General features: G+C 41.4%; 1 protein-coding gene across 4 annotated transcripts in view; it reads right to left on the minus strand.

Moving 5' to 3' along the window:
- Positions 1-17,981, minus strand: part of LOC148028759 (Nucleotide/sugar transporter family protein) — a 71,039-nt gene that overhangs the window by 15,094 nt on the left and 37,964 nt on the right. For all 4 annotated transcript variants that reach the window (XM_087687549.1, XM_087687547.1, XM_087687548.1 and 1 more), the window contains exons 3-5: positions 5,513-5,589; positions 5,152-5,307; positions 4,945-5,078 (exon numbers count right to left, since the gene is read on the minus strand). In XM_087687549.1, coding sequence (XP_087543675.1) covers positions 4,945-5,078; positions 5,152-5,307; positions 5,513-5,589 — 367 coding nt within the window. The remainder of the gene's footprint in view (positions 1-4,944; positions 5,079-5,151; positions 5,308-5,512; positions 5,590-17,981) is intronic.

A 17,981-nucleotide genomic window follows, 5' to 3' on the forward strand; every position in this document is an offset into this window, starting at 1 on the left:
CATGCACATAAAGAAGCTTGGAGGAACACATAACTTTGCAGTTTGGCAAAAATAGTGCTACGGTATCCTGTTGCAAAAGAACCCGATTAAGACAAAAGGGGCAAAACCCGCAGATATGGAACAGGACGATTGGGATGAGTTAAACGAGCTTGCATGCTCAACCATCAAGCTATCAATTTCTGATGCCTTGTTGTTTAACATTAAAGGTTTGGATTCTGCATATGCTATTTGGACTCCACTGGAAGAACTATATGCACAGAAGAGTGCCGCAAGCAAAGTGTATTGGCTGAAAAAGCTTATGGATTTGCGTATGAAAGAGGATAAAGCAATGTCCACTCAGTTGAGTGAGTTTAACTCCATTTTCAGGCAACTCGTTTCCTTGAAGTTCTTGATTGATGAAGAATTTAAGACTACGTTTTTGCTTTGCACTCTTCCAGAGAGTTGGGATACATTCAAGACTACTATGAGCAATTCTAATGCGATTCTTTTGTATGCTGATGTAGAGAGTGCTCTACTCATGGAAGAAATGAATCGGCAAAACAATGCATCCAGTAAGTCTTCTAGTGCTTTGCATACTAGGGGCAGATCACAGTAGAAAGACAAATTTGATAGCAAGGGACGCACTAAATCACGTGGCAAAGATGTTGAATGCCATTATTGTGGCAAGAAGGGCCACTTTAAACGTGATTACTACAAATGGAAAAAAGAGAAAGAAAATGGCAAGAAGACAGATGATAGCAAGGAAGAGAAGAAAGAGAGTCAACCTAAGAAAAGAAGTGTCAAAATTGAAGAGGTGAATGTAGTCACTCATGACAGTGACAGTGGGAATAGCATACTCTTGGTCTCTTCACACTTTGGTGCACATGCTTTACTTGCAGATACGGATGATGACATGCATACTTGGATTCTCGATTCAGGTGCTTCCTTTCATGTCACCCCTCATCGTGAGTGGTTCTCTACCTATACAGTGAGTTGACATGGTGTTGTCCATCTTGGAGACAACTATGCATGTGACATTGCAGGTATTGGTAGTGTGCAATTGCAGTTTCCGCATGGTTCTGTCTTCACACTTCAGCATGTACGGCATGTACCTCACCTCAAGAGAGCTTGATTAGCATAGGGCAGCTAGATGATGATGGATTTCATAACACCTTTGGTGATGGAAAATGGAAGATCTATAAGGGATCTAGAGTGATTGCCAGAGGTTGTAAAAGTGATACCTTGTATCCTCTCTATGTATCTAGTGTGAGTGATCATATTGTTGCCGTGACCGAGCAGCCAAGTGTTTCTTTGTGGCATGGCCGGTTGGGACACATGAATCAAACTGGAACGAAAGTGCTCTCTTGTTTGGGTTACTTGCCTTGACTTCATTATGCTGATTTTGAGCATTGTAATCATTGTATTTATGGTAAACATGCACAGACGTCTCATAAAAAGTCTCTTTCACTGAAACCTTCTCCTCTAGAGTTAGTACATTCTGATGTATGTCAAATGCCACGATTATCTTTAGAAGGAGAGAAATATTTTGTCACCTTTGTCGATGATGCTACACGGAAGGTATGGGTCTATCCTATTTGTAGAAAGGATGAAGTGCTTGACAAGTTTAGAAAATTCTTGGCATTGGTTGAGAATCAGACTGATAAGACACTTAAGTGTCTTCACTCTGACAATGGTGGGGAATGTGTCCAAGGCCTTTCAAGCATTTTGTGACACAAAGGGATAAAGGGGAAGCTCACTGCCCCTCATAATCCACCCCAACATCTGCAAGAGCAACCAGGACAGCAAGCTGAAAATGCTCAACAGCCAGCAAACAATGATCATTGGGTTAGGAGATCATCTAGGGCTACTAGACAACTTGATAGATTTGTTCCTGGTGCAAATAATGTGGCTGATTATGTCATGTTGAAGACTGTGGTGAACCGTCTTGCTTCAAGGAAGCAATGGACAGACAGGACAGCAAGAAATGGTATAAAGCCATGTTGTCAGAAATGGAATCTCTTGAGAAAAATGGCACTTGGGACTTGGTGTAGTTGCCTAAAGGACAGAAAACACTTCCATACAAATGGGTTTACAAGATGAAGGTCACTATTGCTTCCTCACCAAAGTACAAAGCAAGATTGGTTACGAAGGGGTATAAGCAGGAACATGGAATTGGCTTTGATGAGATCTTCTCTCCTATAGTCAAGATGACTACCTTGAGAACCATTTTGGGCTTGGTTGCAGCTGAAGATATGGAGCTCATACAGATGGATGTAAAGACTACATTCTTACATGGTGATCTACATGAAGACATATATATGTAACAGCCTGAAGGATTTGTGGAAAAAGGAAAAGAGAAGACGGTATGTAAAATCAAAAGGAGTTTGTATGGGCTGAAACAAGCACCAAGAGAATGGTATCATAAATTTGATACATTCATGCAATCTCAAGGTTTTCTGTATGTTGATGACATACTGATTGCCGGCAAGGATACTCATGCCTTGGACTCACTGAAGCAAAGTCTTCATGGCAGCTTTGACATGAAGGATCTTGGTGATGCAAATCACATTCTTGGCATGCGAATACTCAGAGATAGGTCAAAAGGATTGCTCTATCTATCTCAACAAGAGTATATCTCCAAGGTTTTGTAGCGTTTCAATATGGAGGGGGGGAAAACAATTGGCGTTCCATTGCCTCCATATGTGAAACTCAATGCAGAGGACAGCCCTACATCTAATGATGAGAAGGCTGAAATGGCCAAGATACCATATGCTTCAATTGTTGGTAGTTTGATGTATGCTATGGTTGCTACACGTCCTGGCATTGCCTTTGTAGTAGGAGCGGTTAGCAGATACATGGCGTATTCATGAGCATTTATTAACCCTTGGATTGGAATTAATTAATTAATTAATGCCTAGTTTCTAATGTCAACAATGACATTAATGGCTAATAAAATCTTCTAGGCCAAAATTTGACTCTAGGTATCACCTAGTACTTGCCAAGGATAACTTTTTTGAACTTTTGCCTTTGACACCTACCCACTGACTTCTCAGCATCCTTGGCCCGTCCTTCTGAAATAACTAGCTTGCACATCACATGTGCACCCCACATTTGCACATTTGATTAACAACTTAATCAAATGCTAAGCAAAGCATCAAAATTTAATGTCCTCATGATAGCTTTCGTGAACGTCATAAACCTACCCTTCATCACTTGGTGGATGTGTTTATTCCCAACTTGCTAATGCCATCAGTTTGCTGCTGTTGGAGCCATTTATCTGCTTCTTGCTTGATCTGATTGAGTTTTCGTGCTGTTGTACTTGCATTTTCTGCACCATCTCCAGGAGCTACCATCCAATCTTCCTTGGTGTCACCATCAACACCAGCTTGTCTTTTTGCTATTCCAACTGATGGTTGACTGCTGGTCATCATCTGCAGCAAGTCATTTTTGAGTTTTCAGCACTCCAACTAGTGGATACGACACTCCGGATCCATCTCCAGTGGATGACACACATCAACATCCCCCTCAGCCCACTCCCATGAGAGTCATCAATTGTTGGATTGCTCTAACCTTAAGCATTGTGCACATTCACTGCTTTACATTCAGCATTCATCCATCCATCAAATTCTACTCTTCTATGTTTTTGTGTTTTGTGTTTGGTACTTTTGATTATGCGTTTTCTTAATGCAAACCCTAGCATATATCCACACCTTATATAGCAGAGAGAGAGAGAATAGGCTCATCATGTGTACAAAGAATTATCCATCCTGTCAACCTTGGCTTCGAAGTAAGGAGAGCGAAATATTGTTCCTTGTGTAGTGGAGAGACAAAATATGCTCATCATGTGTTCATTTAGTGTTGTCCATCCCTAGTTGACACGCATGAGCACTAGTAGCATTGGTCACGATGGAGGGACAACACTTTAGGGTTAGGGTAGCTCACTCCTATTAATAGGACTCAAGGCCCTACTGTGCACAGCACTATGTAATCACCACTCATGGACTCTTGGCCCTTAGTAGCTGATGTACATGGGGATGGTGTGTGGTTGGTGGTATGGGATGCCAACTCCTAGGATGTGGTTCTAGGGCTAGGAGGCGAGCCCATTTGGCTATATGACCAAAAGGTGAGTTTCATGCCATTTCCTTTATGTTCTTTGCCATAGGCATAGCCTATGCCATGTCCCATGTGCAAGCTGGATCCTAGGGACACATTTCATCACCCATGGCACAAACAACATGCACCACCACACAGTTAAGCAAGGCAGGTACACCCCTAGGAAGAGAGTATCATCATGCAGCTCATCCATCAACTACCACATATATCCTAATCAATGGCCCACCTTTTCTCTAAAGACCCTTTCCACTTCACCACTCAGTGATAAGGGACCAGCACATTTTAGCAAGGGGATAATGTAACCATCTGACAAGACAACAGTGAAAAAGACAGTGAACAAAAGCAAAGCTGCTGAAGTTGTTGGAGAAAAGAGAGTGTAAAAGAGACCGAGCCAAGGAAGCCAAACATAGCTAATGAAAAAATGAAAGCTAGAAAAAAGAAGCAAGAACAGCCAACATGAAGAATCAATTTTTCCAAATCAATTTTCTAATTATCTTTTGGTCTCACGAAACTATGGGAGATGTTCCTTGTAAAATATGAGCGCCATGCTATCTAAAAGGAAGTAAAAGTCTCGATGTGAACACCAGCCCCAGATGAGGAAATGGTCCCACCCTTTCTTTTGTGTACTTCTTCTCAAGTTACTAAGAAATACAAACAGAACTACTCAAGTGATTGATGATGTCCATGCAACACAAGATTCCACTGTCATTTATAAACTGTTAGCAAAAAATCAATACAAATACTTCAGGTGAATGAATCAAGGCACTATTCGTTCATCACTCTCTCTTTTTTGACAAGCACTAATCTCATTGACAGATATAATGAAGTGATCCAAGTTATGTGAGACTCTACCTGGAGATAATGGGTCTCGAATACGTTTGACCTGCCAGTAAATATTCTATGAACATTGTGAAGAATACCGTTGTCCTCCTCAAAGTCGTATACATCGGTACATTGACTCCTCTGATCGATGCCATACCCACAATCTGAGGAGTGTACAAAGTTCATGGTTTTGCTTTAACATATACATCTAAAAATCATGAGAGATGTACAACATACCATGTAAAACAAGTAGGCCACTGAAAGAGGAGATGTTTTCAGTAAGGTTTTATATGGCACAAGTCCCTTCAAAGAGAGATCTGTCCTAGGATCATTTCCAAAGGTGATCATATTCCAGGATCTCAATGTGTACAGTAAGACATTCGAGCACATCATCTGAAAACATAACAGAAATAGCATATGCACGAAGTTCATTAATCAATTTACAATAAAAGAGGAAAGTATAAACAGAGACATTCGAAGTATAGATGATGATCTTTCTCACCAGCAGCCATAGGTGTGCTATGTATACTTTACTCAAAATACACTAATCCCTTTGTGAGTTTGCATTTCCTAACATTATCAGCAAACATGAAAGTACCTGACACAGAGTGATTATATTTGCACATGGAAACCCATATGTTGAAAGTGCAGTTTTGTTGAACATCACCAGCATTACTGTAATCCAAAAACTGTATCAAAATAGAAAGTGTACAGGAAACTACACTTCTGACTGAAAGAATTTACATGATAGCTGAATCTCATACAAAATCTTACATACTTAAGCGTCTTAAATTAGCATTAGATATATCAGCAACCTTTACATAACAACTTGTATCTGACAGTGATATGCATAACCTAGGTAAAATGGCATATCTATTAACAAAAAGCAGAAGCTTCAACTTACAAACATACTAGCTAAGTAAACTCTAGCTAAGAGATATAAATGACCCGCTGTGCAAGGGACATGGGAAAGATAGTCACTCTAGGTTCCATGGGCTCCTTTGTATTGTGGGAAACCCTAAGGTGGCCCTACACACATGCCCTAGTCTCCTAGAAGGCCCTAGGTCTAAGTAATTTCACAGTGCTCTTTTGAATGGTACCATGAACTCATGTGGCATATCGTTTGTCAAGTGCACATAGTTGCCAGAGGTTTCAGAAACGGAAGGTATGAAACAGGTTTCCAAGGTTTCATACAAGTTTCCTAAAATGTAAGAAACAGGTTTCATTCGAGATATGAAATTTATTTCATTTTTTTACACATGAATGTACTTTTAAGTCCCATGGGCCACAATAAAACACATTGTGCATGATTCAACATTGTATACAAAATCTAAGTGAACAATTAGTAGACCAACAATTTGCGTACACACTATACCATAATTCACTTCATCCTGCAGATTTCCTTAATATAAAAGAAGCATAATGCCATAGATTGAAAACTGCTTAAACATACAAACTACAATCAATCAATAACAATCCATGCCTCTATAAGACTTCAGAATGAATCCATAGACCATGTGACATGCCCATTATTTCCAAGAAACTCAATTCATAAGGATAGGAAACTCATTTCATACCCGGGTGTTTGAAAAACCTAGGAAACACCTATTTTAAAATTCCAAAATCCCTACCCTAAAAAATGTATTTGAACTTTCGTAATCAACATTTGTCACAGGTTCATTTGACACACTGACATGAACATTGACATTGTTTGCAAGAATGAGTTGTTGTCTATAATGCATGTATATATTGACGGCTTCTTCTATAATTAAAGCTAATTTTGTCATGGACAATGGGCCATGATGTATGTATATGTTGATGCTATGTTAAATCCCCATTTGTATTGTATAGAATTATGAATTATGATAAATTACATCATATCAGTTATACTCTATTTGTCAAGAAATAACTAAGCAACCAAAGAGACACTAGAGTTTGTGGGGGAGTGTGTACAGCAAGCACTAAGAAGAGGAGAAACTTAGATGAATGAATGAAATAATGAAGTGAATTTGATACAAGGGTGTCGTAGCACAAAGGATGCCTTGGAGCACAGAGACTACCAAAGAAGCGTTTGAATCTACAAATGCAGGGATGATGAGGTGTCGCCAAGAGCAAGAAGATTGCCGAAGAAGCCTCTAAATCTGCAAATGCAAGGATGATGACTGGTGCCTGGAGCAAGAAGATTGCCGAAGAAGCCTCTGAATCTGTAAACATAGCCATCATGACTAGTGCCTGGAGCAAGTAGACTGCCGAAGAAGCCTTCGAGTTTGCAAACACAAGCCTAATGAGCTAACGCCAATAGCTAGATGTGACGCCAGGTGGTGAGGATGAGCCAAAAGCTGAAAATGCAAATGAAGACAGCCTTTGATGATGATGATGATGATGCCAACTAGAGGTGTGATGCCAAATAGTGGAGGAGCCGCTAGAATGCAAAACGCAACCAATAGAACACCACAGTAGAACGTTGCAATAGAACACGGTAGTAGAATGCCACAAAAAAATGCAGCAATAGAACACCACAGTAAAACACGAAGTGGAGATGGTGGATGGTAACCACGAGCTGCAATGTCCTTCGATAGGGGTATGAGCGGCAGTGGCAAGGAGAGAGAAGGGTGTCGGAGTGACAAAGAGAGAGTGGTGAATGAATGAAAGAGGGGTGAGCGTGTGGAATGAATGAGTGGTGCCAAACATGTAGGCACAAATAGTCTCGAGCCTCGCCCATTGAAGTCTCTCGAGATGCGCACCGACTCTCTTAGAAAGCCCTAGAAAGCTTTTTTGGGGCCGGAAACACAAACCAAAATTGAGAATGAAGAAGGAAAACTATATGAAATGATGTGGTTTCTCAACACCCCCTCTCAAACCCAAAAAAGAGTGCAAAAGAGGAGTGAGGTGAAGAGAAGAAGATCCACCCTGTAATCTGAGAATGCCACTTGAAAGGAGATCTATGAAGATAGTCAAGAGATCGGATGAGTGGTAGAACCTGAAACACAACCTCATGTAAGAAGCCACTAGCTCCATTACACCATGCTAGAGGGAATATGAAGGGCTAGTCATAAAGTTGCTGCTGAAAATTCAAGAGCCCTGATCAAGATAGATCCTCTAGATGTTGGATTTCAAGGGAGGTAAAACTGTTCGAAAGAGAGCCAAAACTCAAAAGCAAAATATGGTGTGTGAAAAACAGAGTAGTAGGATCCCCCTTTGAAATTGGAGAAGTAGGAACCCCCTCTGAAGCTAAAGACAAAGGAGATGCGCCCTATGAGGGCAAAGGAAGATAATCCCCCTCTGTATCCTCCTCAATGAGAGAGAGAGAGAGAGAGAGGGACTCCAACTCATGAATCATAGAGCCCGAGATGTCAAATGATGAAGGAAGTATCTCCCATCATGCTGAACAAGGTATTTCGGGTGCGGAAGGAGCAAAAGCCGGAGAGTGCCCAACTGTCTTCTTGAACCTGAGTAGAAGAGGGTGGGATAGAAGGAGGCTCAAGGTGAGTCAAGGGTGGGGAACAGTCGTGAGCTCTCGATGGTGTGGATTATGGAGGAGATGTGGGCCATGGTAGCCACTAGACCCGAAAATGAGTGGGGCAAACCTCCGCGTAGTGTGCTGATCACTAGGAGGATTGATCGCCTCGTGAGGTCTTAGAACCGATGTCTACTCGTGAGGACTTAGTGCGTGTCGAATGCATCTTATTGTCTTGAGTGTAGTAAGTTGAGAGTCAATGTAGAATGATCTCTATCGCCCAGAAAGAAGAGGTAGCACAAGGAGTGCCTAGGGAAAGACACATATACTCCGGTGGGGTAGGGAGCAAAGGTCGATGTCAACAATCTTTGGTGATGTGACCGTTCTTGCCACAATAGTAGCACCCAATAAACAAGCCATCTATCGATGAAGACGCCATGGTACCGATGTGCCAACCCATAAAAGGGAGGGTGGGAGAGAGAGGAAGGATATCTCTCAATGATGCAGCGGAAGTAGAGTAATAATCTGACGTTGATGCAGACCCTGCAACTTGTCTTTGCCTACTCCAATGCAAAGGTTCTTCACAGCCCATTGAGCGCCTCTAGCTCTGATACCATGTCAAGAAATGACCAAGCAACCAAAGAGACAATAGGGTTTGCAAGGAGAAACATAGTGTGTACGGCAAAAACTAAGAAGAGAAGAGAAACTCACATGAATCAATGAAATAATGAAATAACGAAGTGAATCTGATACAAGGGTGCTAGAGAAGGAAAGATGCCCTAGAGCAGGGAGACTGCCAAAGAAGCCTCTGAGTCTACAAACGTAGGGATGATGAGGTGTTGCCTAGAGCAGGAAGACTACCAAAGAAGCCTCTAAAACTGCAAACACAAGGATGATGATTGGTGCCTAGAGGAAGGAGACAACCGAGGAAGCCTCCAAGTCTGCAAACGCAGGCCTAATGAGTTGACACTAGCAGCTCGATATGATGCCAAGTTGTGAGGGTGAGCCAAAAGCTGAAAACGCAAATGAAAAGCCTAATGATGATGATGCCACCTAGAGATGTGATGCCAAATGGTGGAGGAGCCGCCGAAATGCAAAATGCAAACAATAGAACACTGCAGTAGAACGCCGTAGTAAAATACCAAGTGACGATGGTGGATAGTAACCACGAACGGCAATGTCCTCCAATAGGGGTATGAGCAACAGTGGCGAGGAGAGAGAAGGGTGTTGAAGTAATGAAGAGAGAGTGGTGAATGAATGAAAGAGGGGTAAGAGTGTGGAATGAATGAATGGTGTTGAATATATAAGCACAAATAGTCTTGAGTCTCGCCCACTAAAGTCTCTCGAGATGCACTCCCAACTCTCTCAAGAAGCCCTAGAAATCCTTTTTGGGACTAGAAACGAAAACCAAAAAAGGGAATGCAAAAGAAAAACTGTATGAAATGATGTGGTTTCTCAACACTATACGCATAAAGTCTCATTATAGTTTTCTTCCATCTGGAATGAAACTTGTTTCTAATGTTTTAGGAAACTCGTCTAAAACCTATGAAACCCATTTCATACCTCCCATTTCAAAAACCCTCTGTAACTATGGACATGTCACATGAATCATAAAAGTTACTATTAAACATGTTCAAACTTCAAATCCATCTCTCTATAGGCCAGCTTTGACTAGGCAAAAAATGACAATTTGACCCCACGTGCAAAACTGGGCTAACTATAATCTTAAAGGACCAAAATTTCAATTCAGCCATTTCCTATATTTCAAAAACGCGTGGACATTTCTAAAGTTTCCTACCTGTGGGAAACGCATTTCCTTGCACCCATGCAAGTGCATGCTATATGTTACCTACCAAAGGTATCAATGTTTTGGTGAATGGGCCAAAGGTAGGGACAAGGAGGTCCAAAGCAACAAACACATATAGGGTGGTGGTGGAAAGTGGTTAGAGACCTCAAACTTACTCCCATTCAACCATGCAATGGCCTCCCAAGCATAATCACAACTGACAAGGACAAGGATCGGGACGTGAGAGGGATGGCTAAAAAGAGAAGACGAAGGATAAGAGACCGGGGCAGCATTAAATTTACAAACTATATTTAAAAAATTAACAAAATTTTTGCCTTACTTTGAAATTCAAAATGTGCATCATCAAAGTAACATATAAAGGTATAACTTCAAGAACTATAGCCAATCTTGGAATGAGCTCCCTACAATACACAGAGAGCTATGTCCAAGAACTAGTGGAATAGGCTATAACACTCAAAAGCCAGCAAATGGACACCAGATCTCAAAGGGCAAAGAACTAACCTCAATAAGCCAAGCCCTGCCAACCTTCAAAAGGACCATGGAAGGGACTATTGAAGAAAAGTAGGATGATGAGGAAGAGAATAAGAATTATGAAGTTAAAGACAAAAGTGACAAGGAGAAAGATGATGATGATGTGTCCATCACAAATTACAATGGCAATCTAAAATCCATCACAAACAAGCATCCTATTACATTTCGCATCCACATTCCGTCACTTTGTGACAACTACTAAAATGACATAACTTTTGTAAGTGAAGCATCCTCTCACAGATCCATCAACAAGGACGGCGTCCCAACATCCCAAGGGTCCATCCTACCCATCATTTGTGACTATACTCCCAAGGGCTAGAAGTAGAGACTTCCCAAGCCCCCTACGCCTAAGACGCATGATCCCCAACACAATGTTGACACATCAATGTCTCTAATCCATGTAGTGATTTGAACCCCTTGATTGACAAACCCATGTCTTGACTCTTCAACGTTGCACACAACCCACATGATCAAATCTCTCAAATCTTACCTTCAAAGATCACTATCACTCAATAGGCTAGGAGAATGACTTTCACACAAAAAACGAGGATGCGTGTCACGAGGATGTGACTCGTAACGTTTTACCACTTTTCTTAGCATTTGATTAAAGTTAATTAAATGTGCAAATGTGACTTGCACATGTGAGGTGCAAGTTAATTATTTTGCAATGTGGAACCCAGGACCCCAAGACATCAGTTGGTGCCAAAGGCAAAAGTTGTAATAAGGTACTAGGTGGTACTCAATGTCAAGTTAGGGCCTACACCAATTTATTGGCCACTAATATCAGTGGTTAGTGACATTAGAGACTAGGCATTAATTAATTAATTAATGGCTACAACACTCTCTCTCATTCTCCAACCCAATCCCCTCAACATTTTCCAACAATTTGAGTCATCATAAAAAGAGATTTCGATCAATCTCTGCTGTAAATCCTAATTTAGTTTGAGTCATCAAAGGAAAAGATTTCAATCAATCTTTGTTGTAAGCCCTAATTTATAGAAAAATTAGAATTCGACAGCTACCACCACATGCATGTACATATTTGAAGGCTTAGGACTTGAATTTTCAGAGCTAAAGTGCATTATAGAAGGATTCAAGAGGCCAACCAACCAACATTGAATTTCGGGCTAATTTATTTCCCAAGGAGCACGGGTAAAGGCCAATCCCCTAGCAATTCAAGGGGCAAATTGATTTGAAGGCTTGCTAATCATTTATGACAGTGAGAGGCACTTAGATTAGTAGAGGAGCTTGAAGAATCTTAGTTGTACTCCATCCATTTGCATTACAAGTTAAAGAAATACTGCAAGGGGCACCAACTTTTGGAGCCAATCGTGTGTCGACTATCCAAGATTAAGTGGTAAAATATGTATTTCATTTTATGTGAATTTTATTCTTCCTATAATCAAGTGCTAATCATGTAATTACCACCCTTTCGAAGAAAGGCTGGTGTCAATGCACAACTCTACTTCTAGGAGCATGAGTTGCAAATTCAGATGATCCACTAGATTTAAAAGATTTCCCTCCCTTGCATGAGGCGATAGAGATTGCATATACAAGGTTAGACAAATTTTACACTAGGAGACAGCCAACATAGGTATGGGCTGCTAAGCCATGCTGAACCTAGAGACTCAAATGCCCCCCATGAGGATCTTGCCACAAAAGGTACAAGGCTTCAATAGATGACTCTTTGGACATGGCTGAAGCCTACAAAAACAGGACTTGCATAGAGCACTAGTAAGAGGATCGATGGATTTTCAGATTATATAAGAGCAACACCTCTAAGCAAAGAGAATATCTTGATATTGTAGGAAGTTATTGTCCAAAAGTTATTCAGTGGCAAAGGTGGAAGATACAAAGATTCATGCAAGAGCATAGTGCCATGGACTGGTTTTGCAAGTAGGATGGGAATAGGGAACAGCAATTCGAGAATAGTGACATGGGACTAGTTTTGGGGACATGATCGGAATACGAATAGAGACAAGAATTTGTTGGGAATAAAGGGCCATCATGCCTTTTATATGTGCACGGGTGTGAATACAACCTTACATACATACACACACACACACACACACACACACACACATATATATATATATATTCGTATACTCGTCATTGTACCTAAAAACGTGTTTACTCTCTACTCTGCTCTCTTGCACTCTCTCTATCTCTCTCACTGCGCGTAACAACTGCCTGCCTCGATCTCCGTGCCTAGTCGAATCCTACAAACTGGTATCAGAGCTTGCAAGAGACAACCAAGGTGCTGCAGGAGTTCGACGAGTAGCAGTTGAGAGGCAGTCAAGAGGAGCAACGGGCAGGTTGCAGGCAGGCTCATGTGTTGCATGAGTTCGACAAGTGGCAATTGAGAGGCAAACGACAGGAGCAACGGGCAGTTGACGGACTGATGAGCGTGCGACGGGCTGGGTGAACAGGCGACGAGCTGGACAGGTCAGCCACGTGACCAAGTGGGCGACAACTGCACGAGGACAGCAATTGTCGGCGCGTGATAGTCCAACGCATGACAGGACCAGCGGGGCGAGGACAGGCCTGACGGGTCAATGGACCCGTCATCCAAAAAAAAAATTCTTCAAAAAATCTTTTTTTTTAAACTCCTCTCCTCCGAGTGTTCGCGCACGCAAGCACAGTGTGCAGATCTGTGCAAAATTGAGCCAAAGATTTAGGGCTTTTCCCGAATTTGGGGATCTCAACACAGAATTGGACTATCTGACTCAGAAATTGCAAAGTCGGTACACATTTGCCCGGGAATTTTGGGGCTTTTCACATTTTAGTAAAATTCCTTCAATTTCACTGAAGTGCACGCAGGACTTGGAAAATTTAGGGATTTGTCCAATTTGATGTGAACAAGATGCAACAGTGATATTTGTCTCCGAAATTGCAGGAATTTGTGCCATATTGTCCCGGAGATTTGGGGTTTTTCATGTACATGCACAAATTGGGCTGAAATTAACCCAATTTCTCAACATTGAGGCACATTGGACCTCATGCAATTTGGGGCTTTTGCAATTTGGGCAAAATTTGTGCAGCATTTGGTCATTTTATGTACATGCAGGTTGAATTCCGTGCAATTTGGACATCAACACTTGGTAAAATTTGGGGTTTTGCTGAATTGCTTTATTTTGGCAAAATTGGACAGTCCTATGCATGACAGAGGAAATGCATATGTGTGTTTGACGCTTTGAGCACAAAATTTTGGGCCTTTTGACCGTTCATGTCAAATTTTATGCCCGTGGGTACATGTACAACAGAAATTGCAGCTGAAATTTTGGGATTTCTCATGTAATGTGATGCACATGCCCTTGGAACAGCTGTAATCAATTGGATAATGCTGTAGCACTTGGTTTGGTACTTTTTAAAACTTAATTACAGATCTGAAATCTGTACTTCTGTGTGGTCATTTATTGCTGATTGGTACTTGTTTGTACCTTGGTCACTTAGGTGACAGTTTGGGCCTGCATTTGCTGGTTTTTTTGTCACATTTGGGCTGAAAAACATGGCTAGCAGCAATGACAGCAGTAATCTAATGCACATAAAGAAGCTTGAAGGCGCACATAACTTTGCAGTTTGGCAAAAGCAGTGCTACAATATCCTGTTACAAAAGAAGCAGGCAAAGCCAATCAAAACCAAAGGGGCAAAGCCTGCCGACATGGATCAAGATGATTGCGATGAGTTGAATGAGCTTGCACGCTCAATCATAGAGTTATCGATTTCTGATGCCTTGCTCTTCAACATTGAAGGTTTGGATTCTGCATATGCTATATGGACTAGATTGGAAGAACTATATGCACAGAAGAGTGTTGCAAGCAAAGTGTATTGGCTGAAAAAGCTTATGGATTTGCGTATGAAAGAGGGTACAACAATGTCTACTCACTTGAGTGAGTTTAACTCCATTTTCAGAGAAGGGTCACTTTAAACATGACTACTGCAAATGGAAGAAAGAGAAAGGAAAAGGCAAGAAGACAGATGATAGCAAGGAAGAGAAGAAGGACAGTCAGCCTAAGAAGAGCAGTGTAAAAATTGAAGAGGTGAATGTAGTCACTCATGACAGTGGCAGTGGGAGTGATGTACTCTTTGTCTCTTCATACTTTGGTGCACATGCTTTACTTGCAAATACAGATGATGACATGCATACCTAGATTCTTGATTCAGGTGCTTCCTTTCATGTCACCCCTCATCGTGAGTGGTTTTCCGCCTATACAGGGGGTCGACATGGTGTTGTCCATCTTGGGGACAACTATGCATGTGAGATTGCAGGTATTGACAGTGTGCAGTTACAGTTTCAACATGGCTCTGTCTTTACACTTCAACATGTACAGCATGTACCTCAGCTCAAGAAGAGCTTGATTAGCACAGGGCAGCTAGATGATGATGGTTTTCATACCACCTTTGGTGATGGAAAATGGAAGATCTGTAAGGGATCTAGGGTTATTGCCAGAGGTTGTAAGAGTGATACCTTGTATCCACTTCATGTATCTAGTGTGTGTGACCATGTTGTTGCTGTGATCGAGCAGCCAAGCGTTTCTTTGTGGCATGGCCGGTTGGAACACATGAGTCAAACAGAAATGAAAGTGCTTTCTCGTTTGGGTTACTTGCCTTGTCTTCGTTATGCTGATTTTGAGCATTGTGATCATTGCATTTATGGCAAACATGCACAAATGTCACATAAAAAGTCTCTTTCTTTGAAATCTTCTCCTCTTGAGTTAGGACATTCGGATGTATATCAAATGCCAGGATTATCTTTAGGGGGAAAGAAATATTTTGTCACCTTTGTCGATGATGCTACAAGGAAGGTATGGGTTTACCCTATTCGTAGCAAAGATGAAGTGCTTAACAGATTTAAAAATTTCTTGGCATTGGCTGAAAATCAGACAGATAAGACACTTAAGTGTCTTCGCTCTGACAATGGTGGGGAATATGTGTCCAAGGCCTTTCAGGCATTTTATGACAGCAAAGGGATAAAGAGAGAGCTCATTGTCCCTCATAATCCGCCCCAAAATGGAGTTGCAAAGCATATGAATCGGACCATACAAGATAAGGTCCGTACGATGCTGTCTCATGCTGCATTACCCCAAGGTTTTTTGGGCAGAGGCTGTTATGACAACCGTTCACTTAATTAATCGGTCACCGAACAGGTCTTTGGGGGAGGGGGGAAGGAAGAGTTCCCCAAAAAGCGTAGTCAGGCAAGCCACCTTCATACGCGAGGCTTTTGTGCACATTCGTTAAGAAAAATGCAGCAAACTTAAGCCAAAGTCCTGTAAATGCATTTTCCTAGGATATGGTGACGAGGGTGAAATGGGGTATAAATTGTGGGATCCCGAGAAAAGGAAAGTAGTATGCAGCAATGGCGTTATCTTCCGGGAAGATCGCATGCACAAACAGCCCGAAAAGACTGAGGAGGTCCGTATGGTTGTATTCCGGGAAGAAATACCTTTTGGACAGCAAAATGTGCCGGCTGTACAGCAGCAAATACCTGCTGTAAATAAACCTGTAAATGCAAGAAATGATGCTGGAAATGATCAGCCAGCTATTGCCCATGAAAATGAGCCATTACATGTGCAGGAACAGCCAGGACAGCAAGCTGTAAATGCTGATTTGCAGGCTGAAATACTAGGACAGCATGCTGAAAATGGAAATTTGCAAGAACAGCCAGCAAACAATGACCATTGGGTTAGGAGATCGTCTAGGGCTACTAGACAACCTGACAGGTTTGTTCCTGGTGCAATTAATGTGGCTAAGTATGTCATGTTGACAGACTGTGGTGAACCGTCTTGCTTCAAGGAAGCAATGGACAGACAGGACAGCAAGAAATGGTATAAAGCCATGCTGTTAGAGATGGAATCTCTTTAAAAAAATGGCACTTGGGACTTGGTGCAGTTGCCTAAAGGGCAGAAAACCCTTCCATGCAAATGGGTTTACAAGATGAAGGTCACTTCTGGTTCCTCACCAAAGTACAAAGCAAGATTGGTTGCAAAAGGATACAAGCAGGAGCATGAAATTGACTTTGACGAGATTTTCTCTCCTGTAGTCAAGATGACTACATTGAGAACCATTTTTGGCTTGGTTTGCAGTTGAAGATATGGAACTCATACAAATGGATGTAAAGATTGTGTTTTTACATGGTGATCTGCATGAAGACATATATATGTAGCAGCCTGAAGGGTTTGTTGAACAAGGGAAATTAAAAATGATATGTAAACTCAAAAGGAGTTTGTATGGGCCGAAATAAGTACCAAGAGAATGGTATCATAAGTTTGATACATTCATGCAGTCCCAAGGTTTTCATAGAAGTCAAGTGGATCACTGCTTGTACACTAAGAAGACAGCAGATGGCAGCCTGATTATCTTGGTTTTGTATGTTGATGGCATGCTAATTGCTGGCAGGGATACTCATGCCTTGGATTCATTGAAGCAAAGTCTTCATGGCAGCTTTGACATGAAGGATCTGGGTGATGCAAATCACATTCTTGGCATGCGAATACTAAGAGATAGATCGAAAGGCTTACTCTATCTATCTCAGCAGGAGTATATCTCCAAAGTTTTGCAGCATTTCAATATGGAGGGGGGGAAAACAATTGGGATTCCATTGCCTCCATATGTGAAACTCTGTGCAGAGGACAGCCCTACATCTAATGATGAGAAGGCTGAAATGGATGTCCCATATCACTATCGGCAAGAGTCTGCACTTATGTAGGGGAGTAGTGGACTCAAATAATGCACGATTAGAGCAGTAGTTCACGAAATCATACAAGAGAAAGGTATGTGATCTAGTATGTATTTCTCAACAACAATTTGGTCTATCACATCCCACACTAAAATGTTTCCATTAATTCCCAATATGAATGTGGGAAGGATCACATCCCACTTAGAACAATAACCAGCAAGTCTACAAATTTAATTTCCATAATTCAAGCCCAAAATGATAATGCATTGTTTAATATAGCTATATTCATTACATGTGCAGTAATGTTGGGAGGCATTAGAAATGCAAATCTAAACATTGAGGAGGCTATACCATGTGGAACCAACAAGATTGGCCAATGGGCCACTGAAATGGCAACTGTCTAACTACATGTATGATCAATAGTTGGAACAATACAACCATTAAATTGATTCATATGGTTGCTAGCCAAATCTACTTACTTGCACACATATTCACGTTGTCTCAGCTTGCTCCTTGTAATTATCTCTAGGCCATATTATTGTGTGAGTGCGCAATAGAAGTGAATCAGAAATAGTAAGAGAGAAGGGAAGAGAGAC

Source organism: Lygodium microphyllum, chromosome 11, assembly GCF_053477565.2.
Source record: "Lygodium microphyllum isolate KBCC chromosome 11, Lygodium_microphyllum_v1.1.10, whole genome shotgun sequence".
NCBI classification, from domain to species: Eukaryota; Viridiplantae; Streptophyta; class Polypodiopsida; order Schizaeales; family Lygodiaceae; genus Lygodium; species Lygodium microphyllum.